The 20585-nt window shown below is 36.9% G+C and overlaps 1 protein-coding gene across 1 annotated transcript in view; it reads right to left on the minus strand.

Annotated features, from left to right (window-relative positions):
• Window positions 1–20585, minus strand: part of LOC113228187 (endothelin-converting enzyme homolog) — a 129740-nt gene that overhangs the window by 106221 nt on the left and 2934 nt on the right. The window contains exon 2 of the mRNA XM_026461423.1: window positions 4647–4757. Within this exon, the coding sequence (XP_026317208.1) occupies window positions 4647–4757 (111 nt within the window). The remainder of the gene's footprint in view (window positions 1–4646; window positions 4758–20585) is intronic.

The raw sequence follows: 20585 nt of genomic DNA on the forward strand, positions 1-20585 counted from the left end.
GCACGCACGCACGCACGCACGCACGCACGCACGCACGCACGCACGCACGCTCGCTCGCACGCACTCACGCTCGCACGCACACACTCACAGACACTTACAGACACTCACACACACACACTCACACACACATTCACACACAGCATTTCTTTTACTTATGATTTAAGTATAAATTACATATTTCCTCAATACTCTTACAGTCAATACCATTAGCATGACATCCTAGGGATTGGGTGCCTGGAGACCCATATTACAAGCTCTGCTTAGTTTGGGCTCCAGTTTCCCACAATAGATTACTCTAAGCGTATGTAATAGTATGTTCTTTACTGTATTGTTACTTTGTTTTGGTATTGTGGAGATAAATAAAGATATTATTATTATTATACACTCCCGGACACATTTCGAGCCACCTTGCATTTTTAGTATTAAATGCCCTAAGCTTAAAAAATATGCTTGATTGATCAAAAACTATTAATGCAATTTTGAAGCTGGTTTACTAAATGTCATTTCCGTATGTCCGTGTAAAAATTTGATTTTGTGAAACCAGGGAAAAACGAGTTTGTGTCACAAGACTTGAATTCATCTTTGTCAAATGAAATTCTAGTAAAGAAATTTTAAAAACAGTGGCTTATCGGAAAAAAATGTCTATTCAGTAACTTGTATTGCCTCCAAGAGCGTTGACAACGATCGCCATGCGATTTGGCATAGAATTAATTAACGTTAATATGAAGTGCTGTGGAATGTTCTCCCATTCTTCCTCAATGGCAACTTTCAACTCCGGTAAGGTTTGCGGGGCTGGGTGATGAACTCGAACACGCCTTTTTAGCTCGTCCCATAAATGTTCTATTGGGTTCATATCGGGGCTTCGTGCTGGCCATTGCATGGTAGTAATACCGGCGTTATGAAGGTATTCCGTGACGACGCTTGCAGTATGCGTTCTTGGGTTGTCATGCATGAGAATAAAATCTCGGCCTACAAAGCCAGCATATGGCATTACATGAATTTCGAGGCAATGGCGAATGTATCTGTCGGCATTTAATGGTGGCAGCCGCGGCCCGGTCACAACCTCAAGCGCAGTTTTGCCTTTGGTGGACATCCCTCTCCAGACTGACCATAAACCCCCGCCACAGCTCACTTTCTCTTCAAAGCAACACTGCACAAAACGCTCTCCTTGTCTTCGGTAGACCTTGTTTCTTCCATCATTACCATAAACCATAATCTTAGTTTCATCAGTGAAGAGTACCTGGCTCCACTAACATGGAGTCCAATGCAAATGGTCTCGGGAAAATTGGAGTCGCGCCATTCGATGAGCTTGTGTCAATTTGGCCCCGTTCGCTGGCTTATGTGGAGTAAGACCACGAAAGGCTCGAAGCTGTTCTTGGATCTGTACTGAAGTCAGTTGACGATTTCGTAAGCTCGTCGTGAAGATAAATCGTTTTTGCTTTTCCGTTGTCACTCGAAATCGTGGTATTCCTTGACGGCGAACATAACCGCCAGTCTCTAAGTACCGAAGGTATAACCTTTGCACAGCGGAACGACTTAAATGCAGTTGTGTACTTACATTGCGCTGACTAAGTCCAGACTGCAAAAGTGCCACAGCTTGTGCGCCTACTTCAGGCGCAGTGTTCATAATTCCTTCGAGAAATGTGGTTAAATTTAGAGGAAAAACAATGTAGTACTCCTTTGTTGTTAAATAAAACAATGAAATAAAAAAATATTGAAATTATTTCGTTTTGACTTGCACCTTACGCTCCCTTATTTCTTTAAAAACAATGACGACTCACAACCTTTCTCAGTTTTTCAAATTCGTAAATTCAAATTTGGAACAACAACACACCATAATAACGGGGGAACCTGCCAGCATTAAAACTGCATAAAATCTTTTTCTTTAATAAAACAATATTTTTATATTCTAGGTCTTTCATAATAAAAATTCAAGGTGCCTCGAAAGTTGTGTCCGGGTGTGTATTATATTGCGCCTGTCACCCTGACATTAATGCTTGGCGGCAGGTAAGGCAGTACTTCCCTGGACGAACTCTTTAATAAGGAGCTCTACTACTACCAAATATTGTTAAATATGTCTAACAAACGAAATTACCAAAAATATTAAACTTATAATCAAGTGATAAGCTGGATAGTGACACAAAGTAAATCTTGAAAAATAAGAAATCCTGTGTTGCAAAGTGTATACGTCTATATTTGACAGCGTTAACACATTGCCTGCCTCATGAGATAAAGGATCCCCAGTTTAGAAGGCAGAATAATTTTGTGATTGTATAACTCCGACTTATTGAAAATTTTGCAACCAATTTATAAATAAACATTATTGCTTCCGTTGCGCCACCTTTATAATGTTGAAATACCTTCTACCACCAAAGAAGACTTTTTTGTTGCGACGACTAGTCCCCCTTGGAACAACATTCATCATTTTCATTTTGCAACAGTATTGTATCAGTATGATAAGAATGTGAAACATGCCCAGGTTAGTTCAGAAATTCATCTAAGAAGAAATGTTGTTGCCATTTATGCGGCTTAATTAAAATTATAATGAAGCAAAAACTTCATATTACGAGTGAAAATTCTACAGCTACAGCGTAGGTACTTGGGTTAAGTGGCAGTAGAGTAGGCTTGTATAGTTCATGAACTACGAACTATTAGGAATATATTCCCTACACTGACCGACATGAACTAGTTCTTTTTAGTTCAGTACGAACTGGGAACTGTCTGCGTTGATAGTTCACCTGTCTTCTATACAGTAGGAACGGTGAGAGCGGGACAAATAGCGATTTTTCACTACTTTTAGTACAAGTTCGAGTGGGATGCACGATTGAACGTTGCCAGCTCGTTCGAAGTCTCTAACACGTATCTATATTATGTATATATACAAGCTTGCAAAAAAGTAACATTTTTGGTAGGTATCTGTATGTATAAAATCAACCTACTTGTACGAATATATGAAACGAGCCCTATACCCCACCTACGGTGGGGTCAGGCTCGGTCTGCGGCGCGTGGTCGCTTTCAGATTACGGGATGTGCTTATGCTCTTCGGTAGCGCAGTGATTATTCTCAGGGGAATCTACCTTACGATTGAGTAGAAGTATTTAATCAATGTTACGGTTTCAAGTGTAATTTGCTTACCTATTAAATAATAATTTGGGTTAAAATAATTCTGTATGACATGTGCGTACGAGGCTTTTAATTTTAATTTGCATTGACAATTAAACAAAACATATCGTGAGAAAGTTCCCCAGTAAAATTACCCACGTTGACTCTGCGTTACAGCAGTAAAACGGTAGCAATAACATTTCAGTCAATTAACAACCATTGAATGCTTTCTACATTTCTATAAATTCCATTCCAATGTAATTGTAAACGCCTGATGAAAATTAAATCGGCTTAACCCAGTCGTATTGTTTGATTGCTTATCTACTTCAGGCAGGCGCTCACGTACCTTTTCAATAGGACTGCACAAAAGTTGCGAAAGAGTTTTATTAAATAAACTCTTTATTTCTTTACTTATGGTGCACTTTCCAAACTGCAAATAAATACTGCGGTTTATAAAGTGACTATTTCCTTGTGTATTTATTAAATTGCAGCTGTCCTTCGACCAATTGCCAACGCTGCTTCGAACAATAGCGAACACTGGAAATGAAACTATTTTTACGGATCTAAATTCGCGTATATTTGTTTCAACACAGAAGAAAACTACATTTCGGTCTCTTCACAGGTAGTACGGTCACTGTTGACTGGTTTGTTCTTAAGATCTTCGAATCGCCGGATTGTATTTGCAACGTCTAGTGCGTATTGGTGTACATATCGAATTTTTTTAAACAAATACACTCGATTTAAATCCATCGTGGCCGACCGTGTCAGGCGTGACCATAAGACCTGTAGACGGCCCGAAACGTTTGGCTTGTTTGGAAAAAACAAATATATGCGATTTCGATCAGAACTTTTTTTATATGGTACCAAGTGGCGCAACGAACAAGTCGTGCGCCTGATGGTAAGCGACACGCCTGTCCATAACAGTTGCAGTGCCACTCAGAACTTTAAACACAAGGAACTGAGGGGCACTGCCACTACGCCCGTCACCCTGAGATATATTATGTTGATAAGTCTCATATGCCTGTAATTTACCAGCACCCTTATCCTTCAAAACCGGAATGCAGTAATACTCTGATTAGTGCTAGGCGGCAGAAATAAGTAAGGTGGCAGTACTTCACTGGGCGAACTCTTTTACAAGGTCAGGTCTATTCTATTCCCATGTGTAATAATCGCGAAAACCTAGGCACTCGTTGAGCCACTTCTAGTTCTTTTTTATATCGTTCTATCCTGTTGAGGTACTACGTTAAATAACTCGCACCCATGGTGTAATAAGGGCAGATTTGCAAAATGTCAACTTTTCAGGACAGCGGTTTGTTTTATATTTGGAGATGACTGTATCGTGTCCTATAATATACAAGCTGATGTAATTGCAGTAATTTAGGCGGATTTGCTAAGGTACCATAACGCATTATGACTTAACTCAGATGTCAGCGCGAGAGACATGTGTAATACATTTCCACATAAATCATTACCATGCTAACGTGACATAGTGATGCATGTCGTCGCAATATGAGAGTCGTCTAATAATTTTGCTAGAGACTCACCATATGGTACCGGATGTGAGTGCCTCCGGACCGCACCCCTTCATTCAGCTGGATAGAGCTCACACTCCCTGCGTCATCATCCATGAACCCTGTTTTCTTGTAGCGAGCCATCTGTAAAAAAATATCGATTGTTGCAAATAGCAGATAATAAGAGCGGTTACACATGGCGACTTTTAGCAGCGATGCAAACGCGAGGCAGTAGCAATGCAGTCGCTAATCGTCTGCCTTTAGACACGCGCGCGATTTTAAGCACTTGGGATTAATAGGCGATTGCATCGATGCAATCGCGCGATTGTATCGATGTCGCTGTGTGTAACCACTCTAAAACAATCAGGCAATCAGTTGATAGATCTCGTAGCCAAGGCGCTCAGATTCATATACCTGGGCGACCATCACATATGGTAAGCATTATCAATCAATCAATCATTTATTTGCTACAAATATGGTGGTCAAGATAACAAATAATAACATAAGCACAAACATGTTTCCCCAGAAAATAAGACAAGCATGAAAAAAATTCGTCGTCACAATTGGTCAAACTAAATACCTAGAGGTCTGCTGCTCGAGCTTACACGTTATCTTACGCGTTCAATATAATAACGCTTTCAGGATGCTGTTGGGACTATCAAGATGGTACAATGCATCAGGCATGTTCGCAGAGGCGCAAGTAGACGGCTTCCAAGCGGTAATGTGAAAAAAATAGTATCGCTTATGACTCGTGTAAGAAGTACCCACAACAGTATACTAAAAATGGTTGCAGGCAGATTTGATAGTCCAATTCTTAAGCACTGGGTTGGGCAAAACAAATCTGTTTATATATATATTAAATAAATATTAAGTTGTGTATACTAACCTATTCTAAGCGATAACGTTACTAACAAATTATATGGTCCTATGCCTGAAAAAAAGAATTCTATTGTATTCTATAAATAAACCATATAATCAGTATAACACTAATAAAATTAAATCGGCTTAACCCAGTCGTATTGTTTGATTGCTTATACACTTCAGGCAGGCGCTAATTAATAATTGTCACAAGTACTTAAATTAATTTAAATTCTTTTATATAATAATTATTGAAAAAAATCCCTAATGCTTCATCCCTCAACAATTCGTATAATTTCGTCTTAAATAATTGAATGGGTAAATCTTTAATCTCATATTCATTGTTCCTATACACATTTTCGTCTAACATGATTTAATTCTCTGTGAATATCGTTGCCTACAACCATTGACTTACAATTATATGGACGTCGGGTCCGCGCTAAAAAGTGTCCGAACTTATAGGGCGTTAAAATCGTATACAGAGCGTCATTCGCGCTTTAGTCTTCGTTTGTTCGACTGACAGTGAAGCAAGCAAAATTAGACAGTACTGCGATGACATTACAATTTAAATTCAACGTTTTAGCTTTTTCATATTCCTTTACATGTCACTACGTTTAAATAGGTTGACTTGGAACATTTTTTTCGTGGTTTTTGTATTAGACCCGTCGTCCATTTATTTGTAAGTCAATGCCTACAACAGTCTAATGTAGGAATCAAAAGTAACTTGCGCGAATTTTCTTGATCCGTCTCGCAGCACCATTATCGATCAACCTGTATTTTTTGTTTGTTTTTTTTGTGAGAGGACGAACAAATTTTATTATTTTTATTTATATTTTATATCAGGAACTTTTTGGTCAGTTTATCACTTTCGTGGTTATTCACAAAATGATTATAACTAAAATCAAGTTTCTTACCACGGTATGACTTCTTTTTATTTTCTCGATATTTCGGAACGGTTGCACGCTCCATGGTCACGTTGACTGGACGGCGGCAGATGACAGCTTTAAGAGCAGACATATCTGTCTACCCTCTTGCGCTGTCGACGACTACCTTCATTGCGATTTGTTGTGGCGTTACCATTGTCACTTACTTTTTTCACACAAACCACACTCATTGTATCCACACGGGAAACTGAACTCGAGGTGTTTTTGTTTTTATTACTGCACGCACTAAGGACCGGATTCCATGCCCTGGACAGTTTAAAACCATCATCACGGTTAAATGTTTTGTACTTCGTGATTTCGACGGCTTCTCGTACCAACCGTGGTATGTAGTGACGTTCTGTCGAGAGTACCTGGGGGCTATGCAACTCGATCTAGTGGTTAGTGTCAGTCTGTGTGAGATGTTGTGCTATAGCCGACTTCTGTGCATCATTGTTTTTTACTGCTCGGATGTGTTCCTTCATATGATCGACAATTGTTCGTTTAGTCTGACCGATATACGAGCTCCCACAACTGCAGTTCACTTTATAGACACCCGGTGTTTGTAAAGGAAGGTGGTCTTTTGGTGAACGTAACATTTTTCCTGTTTTGGTTAAGGGGGTAAAAACAGTATTTATGGAAAACTTCCTTAGCAACCTGGCTATTTTATCTGTCACCCCTTGTACATAGGGTAGAAAAACTTGTAGTCTCTGTACGTCAATTTGCTTCTTCCTTTTGTGTATTGGTTTAAATGTTTTTATCACTTTCTCGCGTGGCATATTTCGAGAGGGAACACTTTATTTTTTGTATCTTTTATTAACTCTTTTTCGATTTTTACAAATCGGTCTAATCGGTACATTTGATATTACGTGAACTTAATATGGACATATCTATAAGCGCGTAGGTAACGAAAATCTTTTTTTGGCGGCTAGATGTCGCTCAACGTTAAGAAGCTAAGAAACTCACGCTTATAGATATCAGTCGGGTTACATACTAGTTAGTCATTTGATTTTCTTTTAAATGTGATTTTATTTCCAGAATTAGACAAGCCTTTAATATAACTTGAAAAACCTAATTAATTTATTTTAATCAATCTTGTAATAAAATAATAACAACAATAACGCACACACTCATGCACAAGGAAAAAAACGCTATATCGCGAGTGCCATGGACACACATTACACAACCACAAATTACACCCGAACTCACGAGAAAAATAAACGCAGGCCTTACAAATATCTCTCCCGGTCGGGTAATCGAACCCGCGATCTCTGCGTGGCTGTCCAGGATGGTAACGGTTCGGCCACGGAGGCAGTTGACTTGTATTGTAAATATGACATTTGATTTTGAAGACGCTAAAGAATTCTTTTAACCATGATTTCGCCATTGGTCTTTGCAAATTGTGCTTACTATTGAATATAAATTACAGTTAACAAACCTACTAACAAAGCGACGATTAACAAAAGAAATAGAAATCGATAAATGGCACATATACTTCACTGACAACTTTTGACTGGGAACATCATAGTTAGTCACTGTTTAGAAAAACTTGGATTTTAAATATTACAAAGACTCTTTTTATGTTACATACGATTTGCAATAAGTCAATATTAATGACCTATCACAAAAAATTTGATTGTCTGTGATAATTATAAGAATTGATTTTTTTTTATAATATCTAGTGACGGGACGAACAAGCCGTGCGCCTGATGGTAAGCTATACGCCAGTCCATAACAGTTGTAATGCCACTCAAAGCTTTAAATCGCAAAGATCTGAGGGGCACTGCCACTGAGCCCGTCACTCTGAGACATAAATTGACAAGTCCCATGTGACTGTAATTCCACAAGCACCCTTGAAAACCGAAACGCAGTAATACTGACATTACTGCTTGACGGCAGAAATTGGTAAGGTGGCAGTACTACTCTGGATGAAGTCTTTCTCGAGGAGCTCTACTCAATAAATGAATATTTGATTCTAATACTTCCTTTTCTCTTAACTGTACTTACCTTATAAATACAAACTTGGGACATGCAAAATATAGAGTGGATCAGTTGGGATTTAAATTTGGCGATGGATCAGTTGTAGGGGATCAGATGGGAATAATTAAAATTTTTGGAGTAAGACTTTCCACGAACACGATATCAAATATTTAAGATGTACTTGCAAAGATTCCTTCACGATAATTATAGTAAGTATTGCCATGCACGAGCGTTGAAGTACAAAATCGAAATGGAACTTCAAAAATTCCGTTTTTCTTCAAGCGCGATTTCGGGTAATTAAAGCTTAAAATATACCTAATTTGTAGGCCCTTACAATAATTAAGGTATATTCATAGATTGTCACTTGACTATTTCTAGTAATTCTGTTGTTTGTACCTATAGAAAAATGCACATCAATGGTGGTTACGAGGTTTAAGAATTTAGCGGACGAATTAATTTGTTTCATATATTATTTTTTATGACTTTCACGAGATAAAAGCACTTTTGACGGTTATTATATCATAAACCAATAAATCAAGAGGATTGTTAATCTTCTTACTACAGATAGTAGCTTTGAAAAAGGTCCAAATTCCGTTTTATATCTAAATGGCGCTAATCAATAGCCTGGAAGTAATTTACATTTTGTAAAAGGACGTGGATATCTTTATATACCTTTGATACCAAATTTAAGAAGTCAGTTTTGTTTTCCTTGTAATATTAGTCAATATTGATCATGAGTTTAAATTATTTTCTGAACTCTGAGAAATACGCGTGTCAATAGATGGCATTGCGTGTTACAAACTAATTTCTAAATTAACGCTTCCTAATATGGGTAGATGGCGCTAATCCTAAACAAAAGAAAAGTTGGCACTATCCAGAAAAATCTGTGCAATAAGCGCCATCTAAGTGATTAGTTTGTTATCACTAGAAATTAGAGAAGCTTTGATAAATTGCATGTAAAACAATTACAGTACCGGCACGCTATGATGGCCGTTTCGAAAGATTACAATAATGGGGTCAAATCTCAACACGTTCTCGAAAAAAATATAATCAAATGCGAGTCGGATCTACAGTGTGTTGATTTGCATTTAAGAAATTAATAACAGAAATAATGCCTAATCATGTAAAAATATTAAAAAAATATTCTGTCCCATATTCTGGCTAATTGTATCTAGTAAAGTTTTGCAAAATTGTCTCAAGTCGTATGCACCACGTAAGGGCAGTCGCCCTGCCACCCGCTTCACCGAGCGATACGTAATCTTTCTCGATCGCTTATTTACCTATTTTTTAAATTATGGTTATGTACTAGTATTGTTATAATTTAGTATTTATTTACATCAATTAGAAAAGTTGACTGAAAGAAGTTTTTTGTAACTTCGATTTGGTACTTACCAATCTTAGGTTACACGAAAGTAGGTATTGCTAGAAGTACCTCATATAACAGGAGATTTTGTATAACTTGTTACTATTTAACGTTTAATTTATTGAAAAATGTTTTCAAACATAGCCAGCTAGATGTGGTATGTGGATATGGACAAGGAAATAACTAATTAAATAAAAATAAAAATTATAATACTAATACTAATACCTCGCTCCGCAGTGATTCGCACGTGAGTTTCATTTAAACATTAGACCCCATAACTTTGAAAGCAGAAATATAAAAAGCAGATATTTTGATAGCTTGAACTTAGTTGAAGTTACGTAGTTACGTTCGATTCATATACCAGAATAAGCTTTAACGACATTTGGATCGAACGACTTTAAAATTGGACTCGTTGACGTTCACTGTCACACGTGAATACGAAAAAGCAGTTCAACGACTAAATCGCTACGATATCGTAACGGTTTGATTATGTGAATCACCCCGATTATTACAGCAAGGGTTCGAATTGTAAGTAAGCAAATATGTATAGAAAAAGGTATTGCTATGCCTCATTCTTTTGAGTTTTATCTAAGCTTCACTTGCATTAGAGCTTAATTGCGATCGCAATCGGCAACCCAAGGGTACAGCAGAAGGTCTTTATCTAACTTAGATCACAATGCCCCCCACTGAACTGGCTGAATCTTCTAAATGAAGTTGTCCTTTCATACTTAATAAGTGGTGTACTTAGTTTTTAACCAACTTTATTATGTATTAACAGTCACGTGAGATCCTGTATTACAATATTGTAATATTTCTGTTTTAGTACCAGCAAATGTCCCGGGAAATGCTTAATTACAGTTAACACTATCGTATTAATAAGGCCGTCCATTTGATGCAACTTCTGTTTTTTATATAATATATACCAAGCGACGGGACAAACAAGTCGTGCGCCTGGTGGTAATAGCTACTGCAGTGCCACTCAGAGCTTTAAATCACAAAGATCTCAGGGGCACTACCGCTGCGCTCGTCGCTCTGAGACATAAGTTGACAAGACCCATGTACCTGTAATTTCACCTGCACCCTTGCCCTTCAAAAGCGGAACGCAGCAACGCTGAGATTACTGGTTGGCGGCAGAAATAGGTAAGGTGGCAGCACTTCCCTGGTCGGTTCTACTGCTACAAAAACTGTATCCATTATCTATGAGAAACACTAAGGAATTTAAATCGATTTATGCTTTGAATAATTACAAGCTTCTGCATAATTAAAATTTTTGGTATTGAACTGAGGAAAACCAATTATGGTACATGTATCCACTTTACTCCACTATGAGAAAATACAATGAAATTTTTCAAAATTGTGAATTGGATGTTTTTAGAGATAAATGTCACGGTTTCAGTAATGTAATCCAAAAATATCTTACTTGTGAAGTTAACAGTCTTTAGCGAGCTATCTAGCTATTTTTGATGTGCTTAATCTTAAATTTTAAAATTTTAACTTTTGCCTAATTTTTGCTTAGTTTTGCTCAGTTTTATCTGTTTGAAAGTACATAATTTGTTGAATGTAAACTTGACTTGATCTAGTCATATATGTATAGACAGACTAGTCATACTCTCGTGCTTCCAAAATAATAATTATTACCTTTATGAAATGCAGCCCATATCTTTAATTTAAATGCATGCATAACACTAGTCTTAAATGTTTCGTTTTTATAAATATTTAACGTATCTGTATGTATTTAGTTGATAAGTCTTAATACATAAATAAATAAATCTACACCATTACTATTTAGCATCCCAAAAATCCGCGGTGAACGGATGAGTAGTGTTTTAACAGCATGCCCCGCGGTCTTTTTAGAACGCCTTAGAATACGGCATTTGACCTACGAGCACTAGGCTTTACATCAATCTTTATGGCTGATGCTGGCTATAACCACTTTGACTCACGGTCAACCGAAAAAACAATTATACGCGATTTAAATCCGGAAAAATTGTTTCATTTCCTATGTGTAACAATCGCGAAAACCTAAGAACTCTAGATAAACCCTTTTAGTTATTGCACCTATCGACGCCCACATTGATTGCTAGAGCTTATAAAGGTCTATATATCTCTATGGAAGCAATCCAAATACTGATCCCAAAAGCTTTTCTACAGTGTTTGGTTTGAACTCTTTATAGCTATGACCTTCACATGTTTCATCTTTACAGCTCTATCGCTTAAATGTCGGCGCCGCCGTAAACTCGTAATGTTCAATCGAGTTGCTTTTAGTGATGACTGTTTTTATTGATGCAGGCTTCGTAGTATCAGTTGATGATCTGGTGACAATGTTTATAGCGTTACTTTTTTTTCAAATTACTCTCAAACGTGTTACATTTGTTTTAGCAATTGTAAGTTTAGCCTTATTAAAAATAATCTTGTATAAACAAAAAAAAAGATCTAAATGCGCGTGCGCCTGATGGTAAGCTACACGCCTGTCCATAACAGTTGCAGTGTCACTTAGAGCTTTACATCGCAGAGATCTAAAAATCCCATATGCCTGTAATTTCCCCAGCACCCGTACCCTTGAAAACCGGTACACAGTAATGCTGACATTACTGTTTGGCGGCAGAAATAGGTAAGGTGGCAGTACTTCTCTGGACGAACTCTTTTACAAGGAGCACTACTGCTACTAACGTGACATTGTTAGTATAATTCCGAGATCCTAAAGTAAATATTTTTAACGCTACTTTATGGTAATCTGGATGAAATCGCTCGTGTTGATAAAGCCAGCAGTTTTACGTACAATTTTAAATCGATTTTTGTGTCCTTATTTCGATTGTGTGTACTATTTCAGCAATTTATACCTATAGTGGAAACTGAAGAGGCTAGCACACCATTTAATGTTAAATAACATGTGGGGGCCTAGTATGAACTCTTATTTCCACGCAGTTTACGCCCTAAACTGCCCTGTAATTTCGTATTATGAACTGGTAATGCCAGCCAGCCAATGGTAACGTGACATTAGGCTGTCTTCTGCCCGAAGTTTGGCTGGCAATATCGTATTACAAACGTTAAATTTGACATTTTGTTCACGGTTGATCTGTCAAAAAGTAACAGCAATAAACCATTCAGTTTACAGTGTCTTGCTGTAGCTTTTATTGAATTGTTTTATGGATAATTGTATAATAATTATTATAATTTCGAGTTTATATATTTTAGGCAATCGTTCCATCATGTGTGACGAATACGAAATGTTTGAGTGTCTCGAAAGTGATGCTTCACACGATAATATGAAAAAAAAAACAAAGAAGACAACTGCGAGATCATAGTGATCCATTTGAAATGGATGTACAACAATTTATGAAAAGATACCGGCTCAGCAAAGATATGGTCCACAATCTTTGCTATGAATTTAAACAGCACATGTTGAGGCCTACAAAATCCACCGATTTATTGGTTGAGACTAGGGTTTTTCACTAAAGCCAAGTATAATTTTTTAAAATTTAATTTATAGTCAAATATTCTTAAAATATTATTGACGTGTTTTCAACTTTTCAACAAACTACAAAGTAAACATTTACCCGCGGAATTTCGTCAACGTTTGACGTCGTTCGGAAACTTAATTTGCGCTTTTCTCTTATTTACGAAAATTAAAATATATTGTATTGATTTTATTATAATATAATGTCTTTTTTTTATTATTATATAGTGTCTTTCTTTATTTTCGTATATGAATAATACGTCAATAATACGTCGTCAGTTTTTGGGCGTAAAAACAATTGCCTGGAAGTTGCATGGTTTTTTAAAAGTTCGTAATACGCCTCCTGGTGTCTTATCTTAGTCCAATTTTGTTCAATGTATTTGCTAACGATATATCTGGCACCATCAAATCGTCTAATACGTCTAACGTCAACGTATAATAAAGCATGGAGATGACCTTAAAATAAGTAGTTATTGACACAATTCAACATTCAATGCTGCTTCAGGGAGACCTTGATGAGCTTCTCGAAAGGTATCAGCTCAATAGAATGAATTTTCATTCTAGAAAATGTTTTTTTCTGCGGTATGGTACAGAAATTTAGCTACACAATATCGTATCGGTCAAACCAAAATCGGTTAATTGGAGCAAGTTTTAGAACCGTGTATCAAAAATGCTTGGTTTTTTCTAATTGGCAAAAACTTTTCTTCTCTTCATAAGACTATAGATTTTTTTTTATGATATCAGGAATATGTATTGTTCAGTGAGTGAGTGCCTCGTGATAAGCGATACGCCTTATCCATAACAGTTTCAGTGCCACTCGAGCTTTAAATTGCAAAGATCTAAGGGAGTGCCACTGCGCCCCTCACCCTGCCAGGTCCGTTACCCTTCAAAAGTGGAACGCAATAACTCTCACATTACTGCTTGGCAACAGGAATAAGTAAAGTGGCAGTACTTCTCTGGGGCAACTCGTTCAAAGGGAGCTTACTGCTGTTAAATTTGAAAAATATTATTCCACAATGGGATTCTTTGTGGAATTTTATGTTGTGTATGTTTATGTAACCTTGTAAAATCAATTTAGCATTTGCTGTATAACAAAGGAAAACATAAGACGGTGGTAAGTATTTCGCAAACATCGATCGATCAAATTACTACTCATCCGGATAACAACGCCCTTGAACTTGGTTCCTTTTTAGTTGTAGCCATGGCCGCTTAGGATACTCTCTACAGGTTTAAATATTTGACTCGTCTTAGACAATTTATGTATCAATCCAGTTGCACTAAACCGATCAAGGTTTAAGAAGGTTATTTAAATGAACTGACGTCATCACTAGGACATCCTTTCTCCCTCCCCGCTGCATAGATATCCCTAAAATTTTCTCTATCCGTAGGCTTGACATTTAGAGAAGTAACTGCTTTTTAAAGTTCGTACATGCATACACTGCATTTAGAACTATCATCATCATATCAGCCGGAAGACCATTGCTGAACATTTAAAACTATGTCTATTAAAAATACAAAGAGAAGGCATATTTTAAAGTTTTTCTTTTAATTCAATATAGATAATCAAATCCGCATGTTATTGTTAAATAGTGTGTGAATAAAACATTTATTTACTAGTAGACCAGCTGTCACAAAAATAATGAAGAAGGCAATAACGCAATTAGGAAACATTAGAACGTCGTAACATTCAAAATTCAGACTTTTTGGCATTCACAATCCATCGATAAACCTGTCGATAACAACTACTACTACCTACAAATGACACTTTACTCCATCTTCAGGAAGACAGACTTATTTGTGTTGTTTATTTCTCACAAAAGGCACTTATACGATTTTTCAGATCCCGTACTTGAGAAATTATATAATTCACCTCCTTTAAGATTTATTTTTATAACCTAGTGTAGCCTATGTCCTTCTCCTAGGTCCCATCTTTATTTTAATTTTTTTTATCAAGTGACGGAACGAAGAAGTCGTGCGCCTGATGGCAAAGCTACACGCCTGTCCATAACAGTTGCAGAGCCACTCAGAGCTTTAGATCGCAAAGATCTGAGGGACACTGCCACTACGCCTATCACCCTGAGACGTAAGTTGACAAATCCCATGTGCCTGTAATTTCACCAGCACCCTTGGCTTATTACTGCTTGGCGGCAGAAATAGCAAAGGTGGCAGTATTTCCCTGGACGAACTCTTTCACAAGGAGTTCTACTGCTACTAAACCAGACCATACCATTTATGTCTATACCAAAATTCACCGGTTTAAACGTGAAAACGTAACAAACAGGTACTTTTGCGTTTACGTTAGTTTGATATTAATCATAATTTATTATAAGGGCGGGCGGCCAATTCAGGACCTTTGCACCCCTTCATTACTGCGACCGGCAATTGATCTACGGTGACATTTGATACGGATATTGACAGAGAGTAATTATTATTTGTTGTTTACGTATTTACCCACTGATCCGGTTAATATACATATGTATATTGACTCTATTGACTATTTATTTAAAGATCGAAAACTGTACCCAACTGAGCTACGGAACGAACAAACAGACCTGATGAATTTTTCTATGTGCTTATTGCAGAACTTAACATGAATATTACTTTCAATTCTGTTGACATACCTTTAGTAGACATAGTTTTTAGGTCGCCTGTAGGTATCCAACGGTTCTCCGCTTTTTCTAATACTTCTTCCAGATCTTGATAATTTTCCCTGATACCCCTACAAGATATTTTATTTTCCAGACCGCTCTGTCACCGTCGCCGAAGGAAAAAATGAACTGCGATATTCCATTCTCAATTTTGTCATATTGAGAAAGGCCCCAAAGGGCATGCCCTTGTGTAAACTCTATAACACCACAAAAAATAGAACACAAACGTTTTTTCTATCAAAGAATTAGTTGAACCAACAAGATCCAAAAGTGAAAGAAAATCTTTACCTTTTGTCACGACTAGTATAACAAAAATCTATATTGTTTGTTGAAATTGTAGCTACTAAAAGATATTATAAATAAAACAACAATATCTTGTATATTCACGAAAACTTGGTATGTCATTTAACAAACACGAGTTTTAAAGGTAGAAGACCTTTCCTAAGCTCTCAGAATGATAATGAAATGATGATACGTAAGCAAATATATTCAGTAGTTTTGTGTGTCTAAGATTTAGGCTACGGTTACTATGGATGCGAGTTCTGAGGAAAATGTATTCTGCTGACGAGTTCCGACGAATTCGTCCGAAGAATCAAACGCATCTTTTTCAATGAGATGTTTACACTGGCAGCGACGAACACGTCAGAATATGCACGACGTTCGTCAGAACCACTTGAGAGTTCAAACAAGTTTTGGGTGTTTTCTTCAATCGCCTTCAGTGCGTATTCAAATGTTGCTGGTTTCATCATGAAAGTCGTCATCAAATCTTTGGTCTCATCATCAAATCTTTTTCCAGTTGATAACACAATTCTTCAAATAACATTTGACAATACAACTAACATCCCTTTGTCATCTTTACTAGAAAATAACTGGTTGGCATGCTGTTTTTTCACCAATTAACTAGAACTTTCAAGAAAAAAAAAATCAACAAGTTCCTCCCTCTTTACTGGGCGGCAGAAACGTACCTACTATCAGAATATCAGGAAACGCGCACAGTGTAACCGCCTTGTTCTGTCGAGGATTTCCGACGTAGGTACTCGTCAGAACACATTTTCGTCCGAATTCGCATGCACAGTAAGTAACCATAGCCTTAGTTGTACTATCTACGTAGCGAGTACTTAGTATATTTGAAAAAAAAAAAAATACTTTTCGGATGATTTATGCTGTTATTTGATATCAACCCTGGCAAATATTAACATGGGCTTTGTTTTGGTTATCTCTGTTTTCACTGTCAACGTATTTTGTCTTAGTTCGTTTGAGTAACTTGAAATAAAGAAGTTCTTTTCCCTTCCCATACCGACCAGCAAACGTTTTCAGGGGTCCTACTCTCGAAGCACGTAATCCGTATTTTCCCACTATGGATGACCTACGGAACTACTCTGAAAGTCTGTCACCGAAAAGATGGATCCGTTCGAAACTGTCTAATCGCGTTGTCATACAGTCTTATTATACTTCTAGCCCCGATCCAAACTCAAGTCTGTAGGTCATCTATAGCGGGAAAACGGCCGTAACCACAGAACAATAAGTATTTATTAGTAGAAGTGGTTAGTTAGCGTCAGACGTGTGCCAACTATAGGTTTCGAAAGATCTATATGAGCTCAGCCCGCCATTTTCGCTTTATATGGTATGGTTGTGTCATTATTTAATGCATATTATCTAAAATCCTAGAAAAAGCCTTATAGTTTTGGAGTGCAAGAATGACAGCCGCACCAAAAATATTACCCGTGGTGGTATTTTATATCATCAGAAAGTCTTATTTTAATATCGCGTATATTTGTTTTATCAAACAAACCGACGTCAACCGTGACCATGGGACCTGTAAAGGACCCGAAACGTCGGTTTGTTTGAAAAAACAAATATACGCGATTTAAATCCGGAAAAATAGTTTCATTTCCTAAATTAATATTTCCAATTCGTCGTTAAGCAATGAACTGCTAGATGGCAGCACATTGATTGAAATTTCAATATAATATCAAAACGCCATAACTTGTAATCATTGGTACTGATGGTATTGAACGATATGCCAACAGGGTAAAATTAAAGTATATTAACAATACAGAATTTGTTTTCTTTTTTTTGAATTTACGAAACTATGACCAATCAATATGAAGATTTTGTAGTGTTTCAAATTAAGAAAGTGTGAGTTTTGGCGACATCGCCATTCGTTTTTCGCCATTCGGTTCGGATAGTAATCGAGGCTTAAGCCACTTACATTGTTTTTTTTTCTTCCGTGGCCGTAACAGTACCGCGCTTTAACCAGCACAAAATTTTATGATAATATTCTTTATTGTACAAAGAAAAGACACATGAAACACACGTTACAATGGACATATACAAAGGTATATACAATGCTTCTCTCAAATCCAAGTGACTTCTTTAAACGCAAACTCTACATGCAGACCAAAAAAACGCTATACCTATTGCGGAAAAGCAACCACAGACAAAGAAGATATAACGGTTATTTATAATTTTAACTAAGTATTTAAATTTAATATTATTTTTGTAATATACAGTCTGCGAATATGCGTGCAGTGTAGTAATTTTCAGTAAGTTTTTTAACGTCTTATCTTGATTGTCCACAAAATACAATGCACGCAATATGCACATTAGTGCGTTATTGAAAAATATTATAGAACATCTTACACAGGGTCGCGAATACAACATTAATAGCGGTATTCTGAGAATCTGCAATATCTCTGATTTTGACGATTACGAGTCAAATTAATCTATTCGTATTTTTTTTTATAACGCACACACTCGACATAGCCCCGCACTAAGGAAACCCTGTATCGCGGGTGTCATGGACACACATAGACAACCTCAAATTACACCCAAACTCACGAGAGAAATAAGTGTAGGCCCTACAAATATTTCTCCCGGCCCGGGAATCGAACCTGGGACCTCTGCGTGGCAGTTCGGCATGGTAACCGTTCGGCCACGGAGGCAGTTAAAACCTGTTTCAAGTAAAATTTTTCCTCTATTATAGATCAGTTGGCTGAACTAGTGAGATTTTTTCCACACATCGACAGTCAGACCTAACCTTACAATCGTGTATATTAAAACAACAACTTTACAGGAAAAATAAAAACAGTAAAAAATGATAGAACTCTGCATCTGATAGATTTATTTCAAAAAAATGTATGACGAAGACGATGGAAATAAATTAACCCGTGTTTTTACGTCGTAAATTAAATTTTAAATTTGCGTAACTTATAAGTATTTATGTTTTACCTAGAAAAAACATTTGAGTTACTTTGAAATAGATTGTTTCATTGGCGTGTTAAAATTTTGAGACTGATGGGAGTGGAGGAGGCGAAGAATGTTTGTCATGAGCGTAGCCGGTGGAGGTCCATGGTCTCTGCCTACCCTGGTTTGGGACAGGCGTGATGATATGCACGTACGAAAAAAAATTACGTTTATAATATATAATAGACTATCTTTTGGAGGTTTACTCAGAGGAGTCGTTGAAATTTTGACTAATTAACTGCCTATTATAAGAAGTGAGAGAGTATAGAAATATAAAAATCAATTTCAACGAAAATTTAAATTACACCTATGGCTCTTTGCACTAGATGCCATAGCAAGGGACTATGGTACCGGTTCACGAGTGTTATCAGTATGCTGTTCTGATTTTAAAGAGAAATGATCGGTCTGGAATCCCATGCTAGAGTCCTTTTGGAAAACTGATAAGACTGATAGCGCTGGATCAATAAGTAATATCGAGTGGTTTAGTATCGAGTGTCGATCGTCGAATCGTTTATTTTGTCAGAGGTCGTTGCGTTATGAAAGTCTCGGCAGAAAAACACATCGAAGCGTTTCACAGGTCATACAATGTTCAAATACATGTCAAATACCAATAACCTGGTATAAAACCAGAGAATTTGGTGTATACCAGACCAACGGAACTCGATACGGGGTACTACCAAGATTGTAACCAACTTAGAAAAGTTCATTTCCCAAACTGGTTGAACATCCATTGCAAACCGTATGACGATCGAGGTAGTCAAGGTTTAAATAGATAGGTGCATACAGTTATGAACAGATGAAAAACATTCATAATTCCAGATATAAGTAGGCAGGCCCGGGTTTTTGAAGAGCTTTATCCCATCAAGTTCTGAAAGGAGCTCCACTTTTGTCTTTTGAAAACATTTCTTTATTGACTTAGGCTTGTGTTGCTACGCTGCCCGGGGTTATGAGCGCCCTTGACAAAAATTTTATGTAAGTTTCTCGAGAAGACCACTTTTTATACAGATTTTCCTCATTTATTACAGCAATAAGGGATTGCTGTAGAAGACATCGAATTTAACAAATATATGCCCTAACAAAACGAATATAAATAATCTCAGAACAGAGTACTAAAAAACCGACCACAAAGTACGTGGAATTACATATAATATTAATTATAAAATACACAACATATTACCAAGTTTTATTGAAATCGGTTACCGGAAAGTGCTTAAACCAGGATTCATCCCCTAGTTCGCCATTATACGGGACTTGATACATGAGATAATAAAAATCGGTTCTCATTACTCAAAGCATATTGAGAGAAAAACGCCTTGAATTGGAGAATAGCACAATCAAGCATTAAAATAATTTCTCCTTATAATAAAATTTACGCGCTATTTATAAAAATGAATCTTCATGCGTGAACAACCACCTCTATAGGTGGACGATTTACTTCAAAATTAAATAGGACAACTATGGAGGTACCCTCTTTCCAACAAAAAGAATCATGAAAATCGG

This window comes from Hyposmocoma kahamanoa, unplaced genomic scaffold (assembly GCF_003589595.1).
Source record: "Hyposmocoma kahamanoa isolate Upper Pololo Valley unplaced genomic scaffold, ASM358959v1 224, whole genome shotgun sequence".
Classification (NCBI taxonomy): domain Eukaryota; kingdom Metazoa; phylum Arthropoda; class Insecta; order Lepidoptera; family Cosmopterigidae; genus Hyposmocoma; species Hyposmocoma kahamanoa.